This window comes from Metopolophium dirhodum, chromosome 2 (assembly GCF_019925205.1).
Source record: "Metopolophium dirhodum isolate CAU chromosome 2, ASM1992520v1, whole genome shotgun sequence".
In the NCBI taxonomy this organism is placed as follows: domain Eukaryota; kingdom Metazoa; phylum Arthropoda; class Insecta; order Hemiptera; family Aphididae; genus Metopolophium; species Metopolophium dirhodum.
In genome coordinates this window covers 26,254,092-26,278,259 of record NC_083561.1, presented here as the reverse complement: position 1 = coordinate 26,278,259, position 24,168 = coordinate 26,254,092, and the positions used below count along the sequence as shown (strand labels likewise).

Here is a 24,168-nt window from a genome sequence, read left to right as displayed (position 1 = left end):
ATTAATAATTCTAATTCTAATACAGGTTTTAGCGTCAACTTTTCAGATGAACGCTAGTCCGCGTTAGTCAGTGAAAATATAAAGTCCAATATGAAGTTCTAAACCAGTGGTTTTCACTTTTCCGACTCCCGTGCTCCGGTAAACTTAGCTAACTTAGGTAGTTCATATATTTAGTATTGTATTATAACATATACTCCTGAGTGGCTTTGTGTTGACCACGACATTTCCGTTGGTTAGCCTTAAGAAAAAGGTCGTTTTTCCAAATTCGTGTCCGTTATTTCCGTCGAACTGTCCGATACTATGATTATCGATTTAACCGTTTTCGCGTAGCCGTCCTTGAGCTTGTATAATATATAGGACAAGGTACCAGTAATAAAGCATACAGGGGCTTGTCGTTCAACAGTCTTCTGAGGGTGTAAGGGGTGGAATATTAAAATCTGATTTTTTTCTTAGTTTTAAATATTACATTTTTTTTAGTGACGATAACATAAGTAATACTATGGGTCGCATTACGTGTAAGTGTAATAATATAAGAAATTGAAAATTATTTAACCGTACCATATATCTACGATCTACTTATACCTATATATAAAACTTATCGAATTTTGTTAAATCGTATATTAATTTTTTTTTCTTATAAACTGATTTTCCAAGATTTTGACCAGTAATGATGGCGTGAACTCCGACGATATTTCTTTGGGACTAGTTTTGACATCTTGTATGTAGCGAGCCTCATGATCTTATCACTATTTATCTCCTATTCTACGAACATATTTACTATTTTCCTATATTGGATTACGCACCGGGATGGGCGTCAATATAATACAATAAAAGTAGTAAGTACGAATACCGAATACCCCTACACGAGAATTTAAATTGACACGCGTGTCATTGCGTCAATGTACTTCAATCTCCTCGTCAAATAGAGGTATCAATACTCATTTGATCCCGGATTCCTAAGTGCTCGGCTCGTGTTATTTTAATGTTTACTATTTGTGACGCACACAAATCCTAACCAATATAATATTATTCACAGGTTCTTTGAAAAAAATACACAGTTTCATACTTTCATACGCCTCTATATACGGTTCTACGACTGTTATTTAGAATTTATTGTGAATTCATAACGTACGTTACGTTACGTGTGACATGTGTCGTGTATAGTGCACAGGCACTTGCGTGCGTAGAGATATTATACGCGTTTATAAAATTCAGGTAAAACTATTATGGTATAAAATAATCAACATAAGCGCTTTTAGTATTATACTACTACATATAGGCACTTTATAATATATGTATTATATAAATATGAAGTATAGGTGGTATATTATTGTGCTTTATAGTCGCTTCGTATTATTTGTTTAGATCCTATCATAGGAATTAGGCATAATAATTTCGTTAATCTTTAGCTGCAGTAAAACTAAAAATTGATGGCTGCTTGGAAGCTTTTAGATTATAGGTACTCAGACAGTATCCATCTACAAAACCACTCGTTATAATATACTCGCTCAATAATACCCAATTATTTCTTCTCGAGGATTTTTTGCCAAGATCGGTTACCTGCACTTACCATTATATTATATATTTGCATATTGTTGGTAGGTACCTTAAACTACTAATTCAAAGATTGGTACTTCAATATTGTGTATAGGTACCGGTACTCTACTCAATTAATTTAAAATGAAGAACTTTTTAGACATCTCGTTATCTGCACCAGCTGACCGATGAACAGTAGATACCTATATAGTCGTGCGTGTCACTTTAATACTTTATGTTCAAAAAATGTACTGATATTATCTGATAACTATATTATATATACACACCCTTATTGAAAATGTTACGGGAGGACGGTGAAGAAAAATTAAAAATATCATTGCGTAACTTAAAAAATTCTCATCGCGCACAACCTCCTGGGATTACTGGGATACTGGGATAAATATATAGGTAAAATGTAGCCACGGTGTATACCAGATCTCTAGCGTGGTATTATAAATGATATATGATATAATATATAATATTGGATATCTAATAATATCATTTATAGCAGACGGTTTGATTGAAAAGGAACTCAGCGGAAGACATGTAACCGCATCACGGTCGGTATGAAAAACGAAGCGTTCACACGTCTGTCGTCGAAATGTCGTCTAGCTGGTATAATCGTGGTTTTCAATATGATGTATATATATATCGTTAACCAGATACCAATGTAAAATCGACTTCCTATCTAAAATACCACGACGATAAACGAATTCTATACACGTATGCAGTATGCTCCCTCGTCCTTTACCACCCTCGTTTTATGGAATTTCGACGTAAGTTATGTAGGTATATAACAACGTTGCGTGAAGATATATCTTTAATCGTGGTAGCAGGTATGAGGTAGGTATTACACTGTGTCACTGTATGTATACATAGGCACATACTGAATTCCACAGTTTTTGGCCGGTATTAAATGGCTGGTGGTTTAAATCGTTCCTATATATCTATACGGCCTTTTGACCGCTGCAGCTGATCTCCCGCAGCGTCGGTCGGTTGCTACGTTGCGGTGACGTCACTGACGCCGACAGTCCGAGGAGGTCGTCCCAGAAATGGGCAAACATTTTTGTACATCGATATAGTTAATGTATCGAAATTTGTTAAAACATCGATTGTTTTGGAACGTTGATACTGAAACATCAATGTGATAAAACATCAACAATTATGTTTCCTGCTAATGTTTTACTGTATAGTACCTAAATTTACGTTCCAGTTTAGAAAAACATTTTTTTGTTAAAAAAAAAATCACATACCTAATTTCAATATTATTCAAGAACAAACGAAAAAGATAATATTTAAAACATAATCCATTGTTAATAGTTTATAATTACTATAATATCATCATAATATATTATATATATATTATACATATTGTAACTGTCTGGACGTACCACCTATCGCGGGGTCGTCGTCTTGCGGTGCGGTGCGGTGCGGTACGGTTGTTCGGTGGAGTGAACGGCGTAGTGGTTCATAACGCGCGCGCGATTATCATCGGTCTTTGGCACGCCTAGTTCGCGGAACAGCCGTCAGGTGGCAGCACTGGGCAGGCGGGCGGGAAACCGTACGCACTGCCGCCGCCCGTACGCACGTCCGAACGCCGATCTCTCCACTCGGCAGAGTCGCGCACACACCGTCCGGACTCGTCGCGCCGTAGTCAGTCGTCCGTCACTCGTCCCGTCTGCTGTCGGCCCTCTCGCGAGTCTCGTCTTCGAGTGGTCCGGTCCGCTATCGCTGGTCGCAACTGGCGCAGTGGGCGTGCGTGTGCGGCTTTTTCTTTCCGCTGATTAACTCCTTGCTCGATTTATACGGGCTCGCGTTGTAGTACTTAATAGTATCTATTGTAGACGTGTGTGTGTGTGTGATCGCGTCGTCCGATTGCGTTACTCGTTTGTGCGCGCGCGTGTGTGTGTCAGTGTGAGTGTGTGCGCGCGGTGCGTTTTCTCCACTCGGTCCGACCGACCGCGGCGACGCGCGCGATGTGTTGTACGTGTGCGGATTAGTCTGTTCCAATTACGGTTGGTGAACACCGTCGGGTCCGTCGTCCTCCAAGCTGTGCTACAAACTGGTGCGGTGGTGTCTCCTTGTTTCGTCTTCACCTGAGGTGAGTGTGTCCGAAGGGGTTCTAAGCGGTTTTTGTTTTCGATGCCCCGTTTTTCGGGGGCCCCTCGTACGCGCAGCTGCTGTGTCCGTCGGGGGTGCGTATTGCGAGTTTGTGCGTGTACGCGTGCCTCAGCCCACTGACGATTTCGCAGTGTGACGGTCCTTAATCTCCCGTACGGGTCTTCCAGGTGCTTTCTTGGGAGTCGGGGGGGGGGGGGGGGACATTCGCGCGCGTTGTGCACCATATGTGCGATCCAGCCGACCCCTCTACAGTATACAAAATATTATCATGTACATCATAATATGTGGCTCGCACCACCGTCGTCGCCCACCCTATAGATTTCCTCAAAAGATATGTTTGTGTGTGTGCGTAGGCTGTGTAGGCCGTAAGGTGTACGGAAACGCGACTGCTTCCTTTATTGTTTACTATATTATTATTATTATTCAGGCTCTGTGGCCACCACGACCACTGTCGTTGATCAGTTTTAACTTTTAATCTCATTTTTTCGAATATTCTTTATTAAAAGCCCAAAGTCTACAACTCGTATCATAACACCTAATAATAATATTGATACAACCAATTGGTCCGATATGGTCACTGTCAGTTGTATTATTACTTATTAATTATTTGTGATTAAAATGCTAGGTTGTTGTTTGGGAAGTACTTATGTCGTATTTAAATGTAGTTCAATATTTGTATTTATTCATTAGACGATTGTTACAAACATACATTTATATAAATATATTAATGGCAATTGCGATTTGTAGTATGTATTTTATCTATGTATACAGATGATGATTCGGTGAGATATACGTGTCTAGTGTCTACTATAGAACCTGAATATCAAACTAGGTACCTAGTATTACCTTGTTTAAGTATAAGTAGTATAACTGCATTTTACAGAATACTACTCTGGAATTCTTATTACCTATTAATTGTCTTGCTTTCAAGACTGTACCTATATTATGAATAAACTATATTGCTAATGAAATGTTCAAATATTTATATTCATTAATAATACACTCACATTGTGTGCGGAAACTTTACCATATTATTATTAATTGTTAAATTTAATATTTAAATTGTCCGTGGTTATTATTTAACACTGTATCACTCATGGACGAGCTCATGGACCTACTATTCAAATTCTTAACATAGATAGTTAATTTGCCGATAGTGACTTCAATACCCGCCTATTCTATTTTATGCATTAATAAAAAAAAAATAATAATTGAGTAGGTACATTGTATTAACAATAATGAGTGTGACGTACCGCTACCTCCATGTTTAGAATAGGTAATAAACACATTTTATAGGTGATTAAAAAACTGTCTGTAACTTTTATATTGATAAATATTTTTATATTTTTGAAGGTAAATTTAATTTATAGATAGTTAAGTCATAACTAATTATATATAGATGTTATAATTAACCATGTCTTATTTTAATATGATTCAAATATGAGAAGCCACCTCCTTATTTACCACATCCCACATGAACAACGTTAACAAAATAAGTTGAAAATTTATTAACACAATAAATAAATGGCCAATAGTTGGTTTCTTGTACAATAATTAATTTAGGTACTTAGGTTAATTTGTAAACTTTTTAATATTAATGTATGTTTAATTTAAATGTTAACCATTAAATGGTTAAAGAATGGCCAAAAGGTCATAATATATTATGCCATGTATCAACAAAAATGTGCCTATTATATTTATCATTAATAGACGATTGCGATGTCAGGGCAGTAATTGAAAACAAATTCTTGTGGTAATCAGTTTTAAACCTGTAAAAAAGAAAAATAAGAGATATGGGTACTTACCTACTTAGTTTAAAATGTTTTGTATTGTAATGTTGTATTTACTTGTCCACCGTAAAGTTGATAACAGTTTGACTAACTCATATCCAACTCATTACCTCAGTTGTATTTGACAGCTCAGTTTCATAATATTCAGCTAGTAATAATTTGGTTCCAAATCAGTTAACAAATTTAGTATTTATCATTACTATTTAAGAACTGAATCTAATCTGTTAAAAAAATATATAAAATAATAATTATTAGTAGGTACCTAATTGATCTAGGAATTTAATTTTTTTGCTTTACAGGCTGTTAAGGCCTTTTGCATGCTTCTTCCAAACTTATCCATCCATTCCGATCCATTCTTTTTCACTCTTCTGTATCTGAGATATCCGAGGAGATATCCTTCAACCTATTAATTCGGTATTGGCCTAATGTTTCTTTGACTGTTATTGCCATGGAAACTGTATACATATAATTCAGAACATAGTAAGTTATAAATTGCAATAGTTATTTGTTATTGTACTTTTCCTTAATGCTTAAATTATCTGATATCATTCAAGTAATGCAATTCATATAATTTGTACCTATCTATCTCTATTCTCTAGTATTATTACCCATAATACGTTCCCTGACTGGCCATTTACTTTCTACTATTAAAAATTTATATTAATGTTCAGAAAAATACTTTTAAAAATTTATTTTTATTTCTTTGCTCTATTCGTTGTTTCCCGCTGTCAAGTATTTTTTGAATATTCAGATTTACAAGTTTTAGGTTCCACTTCAATAATTGATTTAGTTATAATAATTATTATGTTTAATGTTTTGTACGGTTTTTACTTAGATAATACCAGTGAGTCAGAACTTAATATTATTTTATTTTATAGGTACCTTCAATTTGAACTTGCATAATATTAGATGATTTTAGCTTCTATTAATAAATGTTAAATAAGTGTTTAAACTAGGTTAAGTTAGGTTAGTCGTTCTATGCATGGTAGTGTGTTGAATGTTGATAAGTTATCACTGATCACAGACCAGTTAAAATCGTTCATTGGTATATTTATTACCTATTTGTTTTGTGTATTGGAGTACACTTTTGTCATTTCAGTTAATATTTTACTTAGCTATTGCTTATTAGGTACCAAATTATCTATTACTTACTTTAACTCTCAATTTTACCTACTTATAAGCCCTTGTACTTAAGAAAATGTCAGCACATTGTTTATTTTTTCTCGTTGCACCACACGGCACACGCAACATAGACAAAATATATTCACACATCATTTTTTTTTTATTATTTTGCGTAATCAGAGTAAAATCACCAATTAAACATATAGCAAATAATATTTTTGAGGGTGTGACTGTCGATTCGACTAAATATTGTATCAACAAATTAAATATCTATTTAAATGTAGCTACATTCAATTTTTTATTTTTCAAGTCTAATATAACTAAATAATAAAATACAAAACCAATATGTCAAACTCCTAAAAATATTATGATCCATAATTTTTGTAATTGGTGATTTTATTATAAGGTTAACTAAAAAATCAAGAAAATCGATATTACGTGAATGCGTAATCTATCTACTTATGTTGCGCGTGGGTTTGAGAGAGAAAACAAATATTGCAATGTCATCCTCTTAAAACGTTATGACTTATGATACTTAACAACATTCTGAAAATTGAGATAGTAATAATATTTTTCTAAGGTAGAATTGAGGTTATTGTACTTTTTTATAATCGTTACCTTAATTAGGTACCTAATTTATGCTAATTTGTAAATTTTGTTTGCGTTTGACAGATTCTCGATTTGTTCACCTATATAACTTTAACATAAAAATGTCTCATTAAAAAAATGTTAAAATGTATATATCACAAGTAACCACATATCATGTTTAGAAAACAACAAAAATGTAGCGATTAATTATTTTTAAAACAGCCTATGTTAGCTACTATACAAACGAGTTCACGTGTGACAAATTAATTTATATTTATCCAAATAGACCTTATCATGTGCAATCAGTACTGAGTAGTTCTGAGAAGCTGAGTCATATTTTTATGTATATTGTTATTTATGACTATATGCTAAGTGGAAGTAGACATTTCTAATATTATTTCATCTTTAAATCGAACGAAGTCATTGTTAACAACGGATTTTCGCCAAATTTAGCCTCAATAATTTGTAGACGAGTAGACGACGTTGTACACCTGTCCTGCAACCGCATGTTCCGTCGCCCGTCTTACACGTAAATTTATGTTCAGTATCCATTTTTTTGTCGTTCATTCTATAAGTGTGAATTGACCTATTATCAAATCTAAATGTAAGAATCGATAATACCATATTATCTAGTTTGGCATATTTGTAGGATTTTATGGGGAATGTTTAAACTTAATTATTGATTTGTTAGATGTAACAAAATAATCAAAATAAGTTTTGTAACTGACCGAGTTTGCTTTGTTGATTTTTGAATTTGAACGATATGTATTTCAAGATAACGTAACTGATTTCTCAAAAATATTATTCAGAGTATTATATAGTTTATTTTTCAATCTGTAGCTACGTGATACTTTTGGAGTACTTTCATGCGAAAAGAGGTTAATAATAATAATAATATTTTTTTAGAATTTAAAAAGTCAACTTTTGTTACTGCTAATTAAATATGACGTATATGAGTCTAACACTCAGTCGTCGTCTGGCTGTATTGTATAATAGGTACTTAAAATACTATTATAATTTATTTTATTAATTCTTCTCATTTAAATGTATCAACCAAAAAAGATACTTTTAAAAAATATGTCAACCGAACATGTTTATAACGTTGACATTGAAATCTAGTTCCTAAGTATCTTTTCAAACACGGCTTTACTTTAATTTGAATTGGTATATTCGTGGGTATTTATATGGGATGAATTTAATATAGTAATATACTCGACATACTAGTATATTCCCGAATATATTCCGTAGTTTTTGTAATTTTCTAAACATAATAGTTTTGTATCATCTCACTTTTCGTAATTAAAACTTCTTTTGTCTTTTATTGTTACATAATATTACACCTATGACCTATAATTATACAAATATATTATTTTAGAATACTAAGGAACTTAAGGAAGTATCACAGTATATATCTTAAATATATTTAATCTCCGTATCTATATGCCTACTTCTGAATATAAATGTATACCTAATTACTATAAATAATTGATATCAAAACTGTACACTAGCTGTAGTTTGATCCGTGGCTATAATTATTGTCTATTGAAGATTTCTTATCAAGAGTCCACGTTGGTCGAGACGTTGGTTGAATTAAATAAAATAATTTTTGGCATTGATCAAATTAAAGTAATATTACGTATACTAATACTAATACGTAAAGATAGTTAACATAAAAATAATATTTTGCTTAACCGTAAATAGTAAATTAAATAGTTAATTAAAAATGAGATTGGATAAAAGAATCACCTGATATTTATATACGTACATTCTTTTTGAGAATCAGGAAATCGATATACCTATTATTTTAAAATAGGTTGATTTTATAATATCGCAGACCGCAGTAAGTAATTTATTTTACTTATCTTACTGACATAAATTGTATAGTATAATAAAGTAAACAATAATCATTTCTATATACGTTTTTTAATATATAAGAATTTTTAAAAACAATATATCCATGATGCATGTTAATCGATAGAACATTTTTTAAAATTATTTAATTCATTTTTTACTTAATTAAAATTTATATTGGTGACAAAATATATTCTCGAAAATTTCAATATTATGCAATATTGGTATACCGTATACATAATATATGTATAAAATAATCTTTAAAAAGACTAGTACCGTTGCAAAAAGTTTGCGACGGGCGTTTTCTCTGGTTTATTGAACATATTTAACAAATTAACAAATCCATAGGTTTATTTACGTGTGCACATCTGCCAAAATAGTGCTAGTGTAATTTTAAATAAAATCCCTGAATGTTTAATTATGTTAACGTTTGGTATTTTGCTAAAGAATTAGGTACCGATGAAAATACTATTTGTCTTCGTAATAATATATTTTATAAACCCGTTCTGAATGACCCATTTATAAAGTTTTACCAGAGGGCAGCAGACGGATCGATTTACAACTATCTTTATGTGCATGCACATCGGGATGTTCTGAATTCGAGTGGTTTGCGCGATTTGTGTTAAAAAATTTCAACATAAAACTAAGACATATATTTTTTTTTTTAAATAGGCACGTTTATTTTTTTAATCAATTTAAAACAATAGCTCATTGGCCTACATTAAATAAGTGCTTATTAGTTATAATGCCATGTAGAAATTCTCTTAAGATCTAACTATTACATTAATTAAATTTGATGTTAAGCATTTACTCATTACTGTGTAAATTATAAACGTAGACTAGATGAATTATATTTTGTAATGTTTTGTAGGAATTTAAAAAAGTAAACTTTAGTAATACTTATATCTTATAAGTATTATATATATAATATATAACAGCAGAACTACCTACTATTGAACTAATAGGAAAACTGTTTTATTTGGTATATTGCAAATATTAAATTATGTATAACTATGTGAAACATTATCCGATGTAGTTTACTTTTGAAATATAATATATGATACATATTATACTGACTATAGTTACAGTAAAACCTCCTTATAACAAAATCGCTCTGGTAGGGTGGACCAACGGATTTTTCCGTTAATTACTTATGACATTAAATAATATTATTTAACACTAGGTAGTACCCGCTTTTAACTATTAACATGATTTATATACTGATTAGATACTAATTTATATTTTATACTCAAGTATTCAAAAGGTATAAATAGCAAAAGTATTTTTTTTTAGATTTTAAAGATTCTGCAAAGTAAACAATACTTATCAACTTGATAAGTCAAAATTTAATTTAGTTCCATATGGATATCCAAACAGGTGATCTAATCATTTGAATCATTAAAATTTTAAATAATTGAATTGGTTTAACAAATCAGTACGAGTACGTCATATTATATTTATTGATATTACATATTGTATTATTTATTATAAATGTAATATCAATATTCAGTCAAAAACTCTAAACTCTCTACAATATTGTTTAACGAATTCACTTGTTTTCTATACAACCTAACCCGGTAATTTGTGTATTTAAAGAACAAAATTTGTGACGTAATTTGTTAATTTAATTACGTCAATAATACAATAAGTACACTATACAGGGATTGAGATTTTAAAAGAACGATTGGAAGAGTGGAGGTTAGTAGGAGGCTAGAAAGAGGAACATTAATAAGTTGATATAAAATACTAATTAGCATCTAGGTAATAAACATAAGAAACAATATAAATTAAGTTTTTTTTTTTTGGGGGGGGGGGTTGATGCTTCGACCACTGAGGTTATTAGCCTGTGGAATTGTGGGGAGGGGGGGTATACTGTAGGTTTTGAACACGTGTGTGTTTGTTTTGGCAGATTTTTTAAGGGGTAAGCACCCGTAGGTATCTGCCATGCCCGGGTAAGGAATGGCGGCCTCTCTCCGGACACAGTGACTACCCGAAGACAAATGCCGCCCGTGGCCGAGTTCGAACTGACGCCTTAGTTCGCTCAGCCACTCCGTCCCCCTAAAATTAGTATTAATATGATGTGTGTTAATTATACAGTACTTGTGTACTATGAGCACAAATTTCTTATAGTTTAGATAGTGTATAAATACCACCTACATGTCTCAAGGTGGGTGTAAAATGTTATATATGTTATGTGTAGTTTTTCACCGTATTAATTATCAACTATAATAAGTAATAACTTGTGTGGGATATGCCATTTACATTGTGTATCCTCCATCATCAAATCATAATATTTTGTATTTTTATTCTCTAACCGCTAAGTGATTTCAGGAATGGAATGTGTGTATTATACCTATAATGGCTTTAAAATGATGTATTTTTTTGTGGACATTTTTCCGCCATAATGTTTCAAAATATGTTTACCTGAACAAGATAGTTCTATCAATAGGAATTGAGCCCAGAAGATTATTTGACTATATTTAGAAGTAGTTATTAGAATTTCTCTAAACAAGGGAAAACAACCGACAACCTGGTTTGACGCCACATTTAAGCGAGCTCATTTTTAGTATTTTTTTATCATTACTTTCGAATTTAATATTACATTTACGATTTACAAGTGTAAAGGTATGTTTCTTTAATATTTTTATATTTTTATAAATGATTTATTATAAATGTTTCAATTATTAAAATAACTATTAGTGGCATTAAAAATTTACCAAAACATGAGAATTAAGAATTAACACGAAAAGCTCAAATTAATATTTGTTGGTAAATATCAAATTTATATTTAAATTAAACATCTCTAGAATCCACACATGTTCTTTTTCAATTTATTCTGCTTTGATGGCGCCTAACCCATAACTGTTGTTTATGGACATTTCATTTATGTATGAAAAATGAATGGGTGGTCTATGTCTACTAATAAAGAGCTAAATATATTTTATAAAATTCATAATCTAAATATTATTATGAGCATTTCGAATATGTGTATTATATCATGTCGTATTATTATATTGCATTATTTTATTTATAAATTATAATGTTCGTAGTACATCTTATTTTACTTGTTACGTACCATTTGTGAATGCATTAGGTTTGTTTTAATATTTTAACACAATACTTATATCTAACGTATAGATATCCGGATTACCATATTTCTATCGTATTATTCTGATGGCGTGGGTGATATTTCTATCAATAATTTGTTGGTAAAGATATAAAATATGTTTAGTATATTTCGATTAGATGGCACACTTGACGTGTAGGTTGGTTAGTGTAATCAAAACGTTCTCATATAGTTGAGTCAGCGTATTAATTACTACACAAAAAATTTAATATTAATATATAATATTATACAATTATTGTCCACTGATGTAAAGATTACTTGTTACCTTATCTGGTCTTTCATTCTAATATATTTAATAAAATAAACAATAAAATACTTTTTTCATTAGCTGATGCTTTTATGAATTAATATTTTTCGAAAATATAATAACGAGTTCAAAATAGTCCATTTACCTATTAATAATTTTATGTATATAGCCTATATTGTGTGAATAATTGTCGGTGGGTGATATATTGTGTACGACCGATTAAAAAATACATAAATACATGTCTGGTTTTTGACTACATGTATATGAGAAAATGGCGCCAGACATGTGTCGAACGTCGTTTGTACAAGTCAATGATAAATAATAATTTTCAAGTTTGGACATTAGTTTATGGAAGTAAGAACATCATGGTAATACAACATAATTGAGGACTTGTTTTGACGAAATTATGATCAATATTGAACTTCATTCTCGTCGATTTCTATATACCTACATATACATATATATATATATATATATATATATATACATATTTCTATAGTATACTAATATATATGCACTATGTTTACTGTTATAGGATAGATTGATTAATTTAGACCCGCGTAAGATGTAAAATATAAACCACTGATTGGTTAATAAATCTTAATATTATGAGTCAAACGTTAATTAGCTGTAGTGTTTTAATTTTTTAGCTATGCATAATGGTTGATATATTTTGTATATTAAAAATAAAATTCGTTGACTAACAAAATAATTCTTTGTTTGACTATGTTTTGGGTCTTTTTATCAAAACAGACGTTTTACTAATTAGTTGTTTATCTTCGTTTATCTTGTTAAGAAAATGAATAAATAACGTTTATCTAATTATTGTTTATCATGTCAATAAATGTTATCATGACATTAGGTTAGGTTCCAAAATTAGTAAGTTTATATCTCAAAGAATTTGGTATGAAATTCAATTGTAGTTTTTGTTTGTGATATAATGAACCAATCGATAAAATAAATAACATACTCTGTGATTTTGGGACAGTAATGACAAATTCCCTTGAACGCCTTATAAATACGAAATACATTTTTGTTCTTTGTATACCTATACGGCTATACGCAAACAAAATCATTGAAATATATTTAATATTGTCCAAGGAGGTTTTTGATTATGAGTAGGATAATATATATGTGTAAGAGTTTACGTCAAACCAGAAATTTTACGGCTACTCTTAGTAACTTTTATATAATAACATTTTTATCATTCAAAAATAATATTGTTCTTCTACTCTTTAGTTGCCTTGTCATTACTCAGTTGTCGTTCTAGGTAAATTAAATAATATAATATATTCTCCATATTATAAAAACATACCACATTTCCTGCGACCGGATGTACGTCGGCCGATCTGTGTGAATGCACACACCGACTGCTATTATTATTATTATTATGGCATACGGCTTTACAAACGACATGTCCTACTCCATCCAGCGGGACCCAAACTACAGGACACAGAATCGGTATTTGGAAATATACAGAGTGTTATGAATGTCACGTTTTCAAACTTCAAAGGCATTCTCTATGTTATTTTTCTTGGAATACAAATAAGTAGTCTTTTATGGAGTATAATCGTTTTAGTATAACCTAACATATCGTCTTGTTAAAAGATTCGTGTCATTTGTTGTGTTTATTGATTCGATACACGCATGTGGGCTGTGGCCTGTGTAATGATTGCTAGTTTTATTCCCCATTGAGCATTACTTTAGCTGTATTACACATTTACACGAAAAACTTTAATAGAATTAATTTTGGGGCTTTTCTATCTAGTCCATGTAGTATGTGTATAATGTATGTAATGAAATAAAAAATTGTACAATTAATTTTTCAAACTAATTTCTTTTGTAAATCAATTCCGCTCTTTTTGTTATCGTTTGTACACGTGGAGTAGGAACGTTTATGCGTGCATTTTCACAGATATTCATTAGTCGTTACTCACAACTCACGTCTCACACCGCCGTGTCACGGTCGGTGGGTTGAAGTATGGTTTTTGGTTTCGCGGCTGTTTCGACGGAATTTCGATCGCCCTGTATGTGCGGGTGAATAATGGAGTAGGACTAGTAGGAGGGTAATGGTCATAATATAACCCTCACCACATTCTCCCATTGCGGCGGCGTCGTAGCCGTTGGAGGGGATAGATTAACTGGGCATGTGCGTTGACGTCGTCGTCGTCGTCAACGGTAACTATAGAGTATAGACTATAAACTTATACTTATACACGGTATCCGACTATAACACGGAGACGAAAACTAAAACGTCGTCTTCGTGACCAACGATGTTTGGATGACTATAATAATATGTGCGTACACGTTAGTACACCATACATACTCACGTACACGGACTCGTACACACACACACACACACACACATAAACGCACATGTACATTGCTACAACATTAGTACATTACTCTACCGGACGTTTCCTTTTACAGTCAATATTCATTTGTATAGTGTAGACCCGTGTGGTTTTGTTAAGTGCGCGGTTGTCGCAGTCCGTATAATATAAGTACAGAGTGGTGTATACGGTATACTAGTGCTAGCGGCATCAAGTGACAAATGAGAGAGACCGCGAGAGAGTGAGGAAAAAACTAAAAAGTGATTCGAGAACACACACATTGCGCGCGCGAATGACTGGAATTCCACACCCAAATCTGGAATAGACTCGTCTATCGCGTCTGTTTTGTATTCATATTAGCGTGCCGGATTTTGTCCTAATAAAGGCTAATAACTAGTTACGGTCGTCATGAAAAAGTCCGCTACGCAAGCGGGACCGACTCTGTAGTCTGTATTAACGGTGTGGTGCATATTATGTATAGCGTATCTATTTCATCTCACTTCCTTTCTATAGTTAGTTGTCCTGCCACCGCGTCTGTGTTTTCTTTTTCTTGAGTTTTTATTTGTATCTAATGTTGTATAGTTTTCCTCGAACACAATATTATATTATTATCACTCATTTACGCGTGTATGAGAATTAAATTTGTTTTGAAAAATGTTCGCATGACGATCGATACACCAACCCAATACACCGAACTGACTCACTGTAGATGGTGGCTATACGCTGAGTGTGTATACACGCCGGCCGTCGTGACTCGTGGCACGTGTGTGACAATGACATAACGTGTGTCAATTTTTGATATTTTGGAACGTGCACGTTACCCACGGGCCTCGGCCATACGTGAAACATTGATAAGAAGTGTACGTTTTCCTTCCCCCCAAAACGTTCGTCAAACCAAATTTTAAAAACACCACTCAACAACGACGTATAATATTGACACTGCAGTGTCGGCCTGGTACTTAAAGGGTCCCAGATGCATTTATACAGAAGGGCCTCCAAAAATGTTTTTTAAAAATGATAAAGAAAAAGTGCTATTAAACAGGTAGTGAAAAATATTTATTTTTTTTAAAGGTCTCTTATAAAATACACATTTAAGTTAACTACATAGTTATAGAAATTATTTATAATTCTAAAAAATCATATAAATAATACCTTATAATATTATACAACTTAATATTTTTTAATGCGATTCAAGTTGTGCAATTAATTTTATTTATATCAGTAATTTTTGATAAAATGATGATACTATAATAGTATTATAATTTTTAATGATGTAATATATAATAATATTCAATATCCAATATTCATAGTACTATCGAGTATCGAGGCCCCTCAACAAAAATATGGCCTATATTATTATCGATCAAATTAGTTTTACTTCTCAAAATTCGTGGAATCTCCCCTCAAATATTATTATAATATGAATCTGTACACCCCCGTGACTGTCCGTTTTTATGGCCTAAATTACACGATAAACGTATTATCAGATAGTTGGGTTAAAAACTTGTCGTCCTATCTTCTGACAATAATTTACAACGTATAGAGTCCCATAAACACGGGAATTCGATTGTATCGTTTTTCGGCGTTGACTGGTCATTTTATTTTTATTACAGAGATTCTACGAAAGCGATCTTGTAGTTTTTGTATACAATAGGGATTTTAAGAAGAAAATCAGTTTATTAAAAAAATTTGATCTAAAGTGAACATAAGCGCATTGAGGACACGTTAGTCTCTGTACAATTCCTTAGAATTCCGTAATACTTTTTCCACAAATTATTTTTAAAACATATTTTCTATGTAAAGTATGGTAACAAAATAAATTATTGACATTAGATATGAAGGTTATATTCGTTAATATTTTTAAAACAGTAAAATATGTATAGCTCTTATTATAAGACTTAAAACGATATTTTTACTAATTCAAATTGATTTAATTGTTATTTTTCTTGTTGGCTACTACACGTTGTATTATTTATGAAAATATCTGTGTGATTAATATTTAGATCAAAGATGTTCACCAAATATATAGCATATTATGTATTAGGGTATTAGGTGTTATATTTATATTAGCATTTTATATACAGGGTTTCAAAATACATTGACTCTTATTGAGCTATTTATTGAAATTTAACATATTAAATTTTCTTTTGCCATATATTTTGAAAATTTAATACCAAATTCTTCATAGTTTTTATTACTGAAATTAAAAAAAAAATGAACGTTAATCTACAATACTTTTATGAGTGTTTGAAATTATAATTTTGAACAAATTAGATTATTCACACGTAAAACAATAATTTTAGTTTTATTGTTGTACTTCAAAAAGTATTATCGTAGAAACTTGAAACATTCCAATATTACTTAAATTATAATTTTCTATACTAAATAATATTTTGAAAATATGTACACTAATATAGGCTGACAGACATGTGCTAATCAATATTTTAATATGTATAATTTTATGATACATTTATCATGTGTAATTTCTGATCAGTTGCATCAGCACATGAGTAGTATTACTATAGGTAACAATGGTATTTAATATAACTATTTCAAGTAAAAAACAACTGTAATGCATAATATCAAAACCAATAATAGTGAATAATAATATGTAGATATAAATCTGTAGTATTTATTATTTATTTTGATTTTTATATAAACATTTATCCGATCATTGTATTAATTATTATTGTTGATTTTATAAAAAATTATAATTAATCACTTGGAAAGATTAAAACCACAATAATATCTTTATTATTTCGGAAATGATTAATTTTTTCTTAAACGATAATTACCTCGATAACTACAGACAAATGATAACATCAAACCAGTGTGTTATGTTTTTTTATTTAGGGCGCAAATGTCTATAACCCTCGGGGCGCAAAATGGGCTACACCCATAAAAATTAACAAGTAATAAAACAAAACAATTAATTCGTTTTCTTCGTTTGATCATTTTTGATGTGTGTCATTGGTGACGTGGTTTGTGGAGCAAATTAATTTAATTTTGTTTCTCTTTATTCAATTCTGAATAATTTTTTTTATAATATACTCGTATATTATTAGTAAACGGGCTTAGTCTCCTGAATACACATATAGTTTTACGTTCACACGCAATTAGATATAATAATAATACATGTAAACGTATCGGATAACATATTGATAATAAACTAACATCAAACAGTGCAATTAAATTTAATATAATTTAAAAGGCGAACGATCAACATTGGAAAATGGCAATTGACAATAATATGCGCCTTATAGGATAATTCGACATAATATATAATATATACATATAACTTATGGTGGACCGCGGACAGTGAAAATGTGACACACTATTTGACTGACTACTAATGAACTTTAAACATTTGAAATTTATTAGACAGGAGGGTTTACCTATAGGTGAATCGATTTTACTAGATAAGAGATTGTTTAAGAACACGAGATATAGCATGATATTTTTATGATATCGTTTGGAATCTACATCTGAAATTACACACAGTAGAAGATCATACAATTTTAGATTAAAGAGTACTGATTTTACAGTGATTACATACCGCTTTCAATATTGACTCTAAAACTGTCTACTTTTCGTTGACCAAACTATAATTTAATTTTGGATTCCTTTTTAAATTTGAGTATGGTCCGTTTAAAATGCTAGATAGATAATTAAGATCTATAAATGGTACAACGTTAAATTTCAAGTTAAGTTTTTTGTTATGTATTATGTAACAACTATTTCATTCACAATCTTTTCCCTAAAGGTTAGAATAAAATATATTTTAAAGAGAGATAAAAACAAAAACGTGTATACTGTATGGTTACTTTTTAGTTTTTATTATTCACTTTATCTTAAGGTAGATTAAGGCACCTACATAATTATTAATATTAATGATAACGACAGATCTAGAGGTAAATTTTGTTATTTATTTATTAACCTTCTCTTAAATTATATGACATTTCGTTTTATGTATTTTACGTAATTTTTAACTACTGTTATCATAAGATGAATTTACACAGACAAGACGAATGATCGTCTAAGATACATACATGAACATAAGATAATTCTTTATGGTACATACATCATACAAGATTAGGTAATCCTCCCACAGCATCCTCTGTAGAAAATAAATTTACTTTTCGTTGGACCATACAAGGTTAATATAATATATTAGAGTTTTTAATATGAACTTAGAACTTGAATAATGAACATAATACTATACTTTAAGATGTAGGTAGGCATGTAACGTCGAGTTTATTTTTCTACTTTAAATTTACATAAGATAAATAAAATATGTAAATACGCAGATACCTACTTATATTGTAATTAAACATCTATATTCTTAAAAACTTATATTTAGGAATATATGGGTTAAACCTAAATAGGTGCTGTTGTAAGCGAAATCATTTTAATAACAAATTTTTGTTAAATCAAAATTCTGGAATTAATTTTTTTAGTAAAAATTATTTAGTACCTAACAGGACGTTATAAATGTCCTACGTTCTTGTGAATATATTCACAGTAAAATAACTAAATAAGTGACTGAGCAGTGAGCATATGTTTAATTTTGATCACCCGTTTCTTAACTAATCTAACCTACATAATATGTGATATGTAGTTATTATGTATATTATTTCATGTGTACATATTTAAATAAATCCAACTGTCCGAGTATTATGAATATGATATGTAATGCATTATCAGCAGCATTTTAAATTCCTTTGTTGTTAAACAATCAAACATGGATACAATTATTTCTTATGTCTAGTGTTATGAAAATTATTTGTCAATTCGTAAAAAAATAAATACTATTCAAATGTTTAGAAGTCAAACTACTAAAGTGCGATTAGATAAAAAAAAGTTATGTTTTTGTTTCTCGAGATTTACTTAGATTTACAGTTGTCTCAAATAACCACGTACATCAATAAAATGCGGGGTTTTCACTTAAAGGCCTTGTATACATTAATTGGTATCTGTATATATTTTTTTAGATTTGGTCTATATGCATGTAAAACAAATAAAGTTACAAATATGTAACCAACGTAGTTTAGTTATATATATATTTACTATATAGTATATCTATATTATCATATAATCGTATTCTGGTAGTCATTCGATGATAATTGACGCAAAGCGATTTTTCTTTAACTTACGCATAATATTATATACATTTATATGTTTATTTATGAAATTAAATTGAAGACACATTAATTTAAACAATTTAGCATTGCTATGCAGTCCATTGAACGATGGAGTGTATGGCTTTGTATGCAAGAGACCTTTTTTTATTTAATACGTTCAACTGAATTAGGTGGCGTCTAATCGTTTAAGGTCACAACACTCGACGTCATACACGCATACACCCGTGTATCCGCAGTCGTTTTTATTTGTGCCGGCTAAAATAAATAAAACTACTACATGAGTTTGTCACTACTATCCCCTCGTTTCTTTTAAATCATTAAAAATAGATTCGTAAAAAGTATGATTGCTTCCTTCCCAATGAAGTGTTGGATTTTATATCCGTTTGGCGTTTGACATACTAAAAAATACTAAACTTAATTTTATTTTACAATACGCGTTCAGTTTTCAATATAATGTTTTTGATTTCAGATGGAATTTCATCGGTGTTACCGCGGTCGAACAGATTCTACCAATCACACAGAACCAATCAACGTTGATAGGAAAACATGATTTGAACCATTTTAATGTTTTATGTTACGTGAATTTTTTCGGTTTTTGTTACTTTTAAATTAGTTTTAAAATAAGTATAGAAAATGTCTCCAGTGGAAAAAGACCAAACATTTACCCCAAGCTCGTTGGGAAGTTCTCTGAACAAAATACCTCATTCACAATCCACTCCCGGTGTGTCTGGTTCTAAAACACCGCCAACCACACCTAAAAGGGGAGGGAAAATGCTCAACGTTCGTGTCCAAATGTTGGACGATTCAGTTACACTCTTTCAAGTGCAGGTTTGACATCAAACTTGATTTATTCTGTAAGGACAATGTAATTATTATATAATATTGTGTTACAGACAAAAGCTGACGGGTCAGTGTTATTTGAACAAGTATGTAAACAACTAAACTTGTTGGAAGCCGATTATTTTGGCCTTGAATATCAAGAAGGTTCTACAAAAGTAAGTTTTGTACTCAAAATACATTATTCTCATGGTGATGTCTGTATTTATTATTGTATTTTTCAGCATTGGTTAGACCTAGAAAAGCCATTAAACAAACAAATAGGACTGTCGCTTGTGGAACCATTAATGAGGTTTTGTGTTAAGTTCTACACACCTGATCCTGCTCAATTGGAAGAGGAATACACCAGGTATCTGTTTTGTTTACAAGTGAAACGAGATTTATCACATGGGCACATGCAATGTAATGATAACACTGCTGCTTTAATGGCCTCTTACATTGTACAAGGTAAAATTTACTATCGTATATTTTTTTTTATATAAATTGCAACTAATTGTAAATAAAACTCTAGCTGAATGTGGAGATTATTCTGCAGACGATTATCCAGATCACACTTATTTATCGTCACATAAATTTGTTCCACACCAAGACAGAGAAATGGAAATAAGAATAATGGAAAGTCATAAAAGGCATATGTAAGTCCTTTTAAGTATATTTGTTGATTAAATAATGTTGTTAAAATTATTTTGTAGAGGACAAACACCAGCAGAAGCAGATTTAAATTTATTAGAAACTGCACGTCGGTGTGAATTATATGGAATCAAAATGCATTCAGCAAAGGTAAGTTGTTAATTGTTGGATTTTTATAAAATATTCTAATTTTTATCAATTTTTTTTGTGTAGGACCCTGAAGGTGTTCCTTTAAATCTTTCGGTTGCACATTTGGGCGTGTTGGTTTTTCAAAATTTTACAAAAATTAATACATTTTCTTGGGCCAAAATCAGAAAATTGAGCTTTAAACGTAAAAAATTTCTTATCAAACTACATCCAGAGGGATATGTAAGTTTTTCCACATTAATTATTAAATAAAGAAAGTTTTCAATATTACAGAATTTTAAAAATAATGTATTTTCTAATATTTACAGGGTTACTTTAAAGATATAGTGGAATTTATATTTGAAACTCGTAATGATTGTAAAAGTTTTTGGAAAAAATGTGTAGAAAATCATGGCTTTTTTAGATGTTTCACTGTAAAACGTTTACCACGTCAACGGACCAAAGTTCTAAGTCGAGGATCATCATTCAGGTAGATAATTTAGTAATACCTGTATGATATATATATATATATATAAATTTCAAAAAAATTATTTTAAATTATAGATATAGTGGTAAAACTCAAAAACAAATGGTGGAATTTGTTAGGGAAAACTTTGTTAAACGTCAAACATTCCAAAGGTAAGTCTATGTATAAGTCATAACACATAAATGACAATTAATAAAAATCAACTTAAATAAAACTATTCTAATGAAAAATAAGTATTAATTAATTTTTATTTTTAGTAGTAATAACACAACCATAAGAATAGCTTGGTTGTTGTGATTCTTAGCATGCAACAGTTTAGAAGAGAATGAATTTTTGTTTATTTTTCTCACATTTTTGTCAATGAAAGTGGCTCCAAATTTAAAACACATCAGAAACTAAAATATCACTTAAAGATATTTTGTAGTTGTTAATAATTGTTATAAAACAATATGGGACTTGATATTTTGAGCTTATTAGTTGTGATACATATGTATATAATATAATTTTTAGTTAAGTGAAGTAAATATTCACATTTATAAATAATTAGATTTTATTCACAATTTAAATGTTTAAAATTGTACAGTGTTCCAGTAGTAAATCATAAGATAATAAGAAGTACATCAAATGTTAGAATTCTGTATGTTTTAATTCCATTTGGTCTAAGATATTCAATCTAAACACTGAAGTATTAACTTGGTATTAGTTTCTTTTCTTGGTGGCAACATGTTATTTTAAAATCAATACTAATCAGGTGATCGTAATTCCATAATTATTTAATACTATATATTTTACAGTAGTATTTTAAATTTTTTTTATCATTTAAGATCAATAATTTGTTTACCTTAAAAGAGCTATGTAAAAAGAATTACACTGATGTGGATAGAAAATGTTTCCAAATGCATGTTTTACTATGCACTGATATTTTATTTTTGGAAAATAAAAATAAACTAATTAAAAACAACATCAAATAGTAAGTTTCTGATGGTGTGTTAAAATAATTTAATGGGTTACTTTCATTGGAAAAAAAATAGTGTTTCTCTTTACACCGTTTACCCTGTTTCTGCCAACAGGTCTCAATCATTTCGGCATCCCGGATTGTCGCATTCTTCCAATGCTGGTTGCAGTTTATCAGCACATCCTTTATTGCCCCTCGGTATGTTTTTTTGCGATTTAATTTTTATTTATCATAATTTATTTAACTTAAGTTTATAATTTCTTATGTTATTGGAGCCACTTCATAATTATCTTTTTGTAATTTTTATTGCAAATATTAGTTTTTTTTATAAATACCTTGTTCATATAATAAAGTATAATCTCAAGTATTTTTAAAGTTGACAGGTTTTTTTATGTACAGTTAAAAATAAACATTTTATTTTATTTACATTTTTAAAAGTTCAGAAAATATTAATTATACAGTATACATATTAAAAACATAATATTATGCAAATAGTACATTACACATCATATATTTATCTGTACTTTCAAGATTACTTTTGAAACATATGAAGGAGGCTATTAATAGTATATTTAGTTTTATTAAAAAAATTACAATTTATATATTATAATAAGTTTATCTTTAAGTTCATATATTTTGATTTAATCAAATAATCTTTTTTATTATTAGTAATAAATAAACATTGTTATGTATTATAAGTCATAGTATTTGGGAAGATATCAACATAAAATTATATCTAAATATTAATAGATACAGCAGCTTTTTGGAAAATATTTTATTGCTTTAACTAATTTGGTAATTTTTTTCTAAGTTTTTATTTTAAGTACAAATACAACACTATACATCTATACATTCATAATATGTAAACATGTATATTTTTTCAAACACTTTTCTTGATTACTATTGTCAGCTAGATTTAAGCATGATTTCAATAAACTTTGTAGGTATAGCATGCATCTTGGTTTTATTATATTTTTCTAAAGAAATATCTGTAAACCGAAAATATGAATAACAAATATTTTTAAAACATTTAATAACCCACATTTAATTCTTTCTAATCTCTTATTAATTCTACATGTAATTTTTTTTTTTAGCAAATTCGGAAGCCACGAGCCTAGCGGGTTCTCTGAGTCCGAACGCAGTCCATCGCCAGGTGGTGCCTGGAGAGGTGTCGACTGCTCAAGTTGTACATCCGACGACAGTGATGACGACAACTTCGGACATAACTTCCATCACTTCGTCCCAGCACTCGTACAGCGTCAACGATCCAGGTCAGA

At 30.4% G+C, this 24,168-nt stretch overlaps 1 protein-coding gene across 4 annotated transcripts in view; it reads left to right on the top strand.

Moving 5' to 3' along the window:
• The first annotated feature begins 2,966 nt into the window (after nucleotides 1-2,966).
• The window catches only part of LOC132939656 (FERM, ARHGEF and pleckstrin domain-containing protein 2-like), a 34,760-nt gene continuing 13,558 nt past the window's right edge, over nucleotides 2,967-24,168 (top strand). For 2 of the 4 annotated variants that reach the window (XM_061006942.1, XM_061006940.1), the window contains exons 1-11: nucleotides 2,967-3,637; nucleotides 20,326-20,684; nucleotides 20,750-20,851; nucleotides 20,918-21,140; nucleotides 21,205-21,328; nucleotides 21,386-21,473; nucleotides 21,537-21,692; nucleotides 21,779-21,939; nucleotides 22,014-22,088; nucleotides 23,007-23,089; nucleotides 23,986-24,162. In XM_061006942.1, coding sequence (XP_060862925.1) covers nucleotides 20,490-20,684; nucleotides 20,750-20,851; nucleotides 20,918-21,140; nucleotides 21,205-21,328; nucleotides 21,386-21,473; nucleotides 21,537-21,692; nucleotides 21,779-21,939; nucleotides 22,014-22,088; nucleotides 23,007-23,089; nucleotides 23,986-24,162 — 1,384 coding nt within the window. In that variant the 5' untranslated portion in view covers nucleotides 2,967-3,637; nucleotides 20,326-20,489. The remainder of the gene's footprint in view (nucleotides 3,638-20,325; nucleotides 20,685-20,749; nucleotides 20,852-20,917; nucleotides 21,141-21,204; nucleotides 21,329-21,385; nucleotides 21,474-21,536; nucleotides 21,693-21,778; nucleotides 21,940-22,013; nucleotides 22,089-23,006; nucleotides 23,090-23,985; nucleotides 24,163-24,168) is intronic. The other 2 variants (XM_061006939.1, XM_061006938.1) reach the window with 2 other exon arrangements.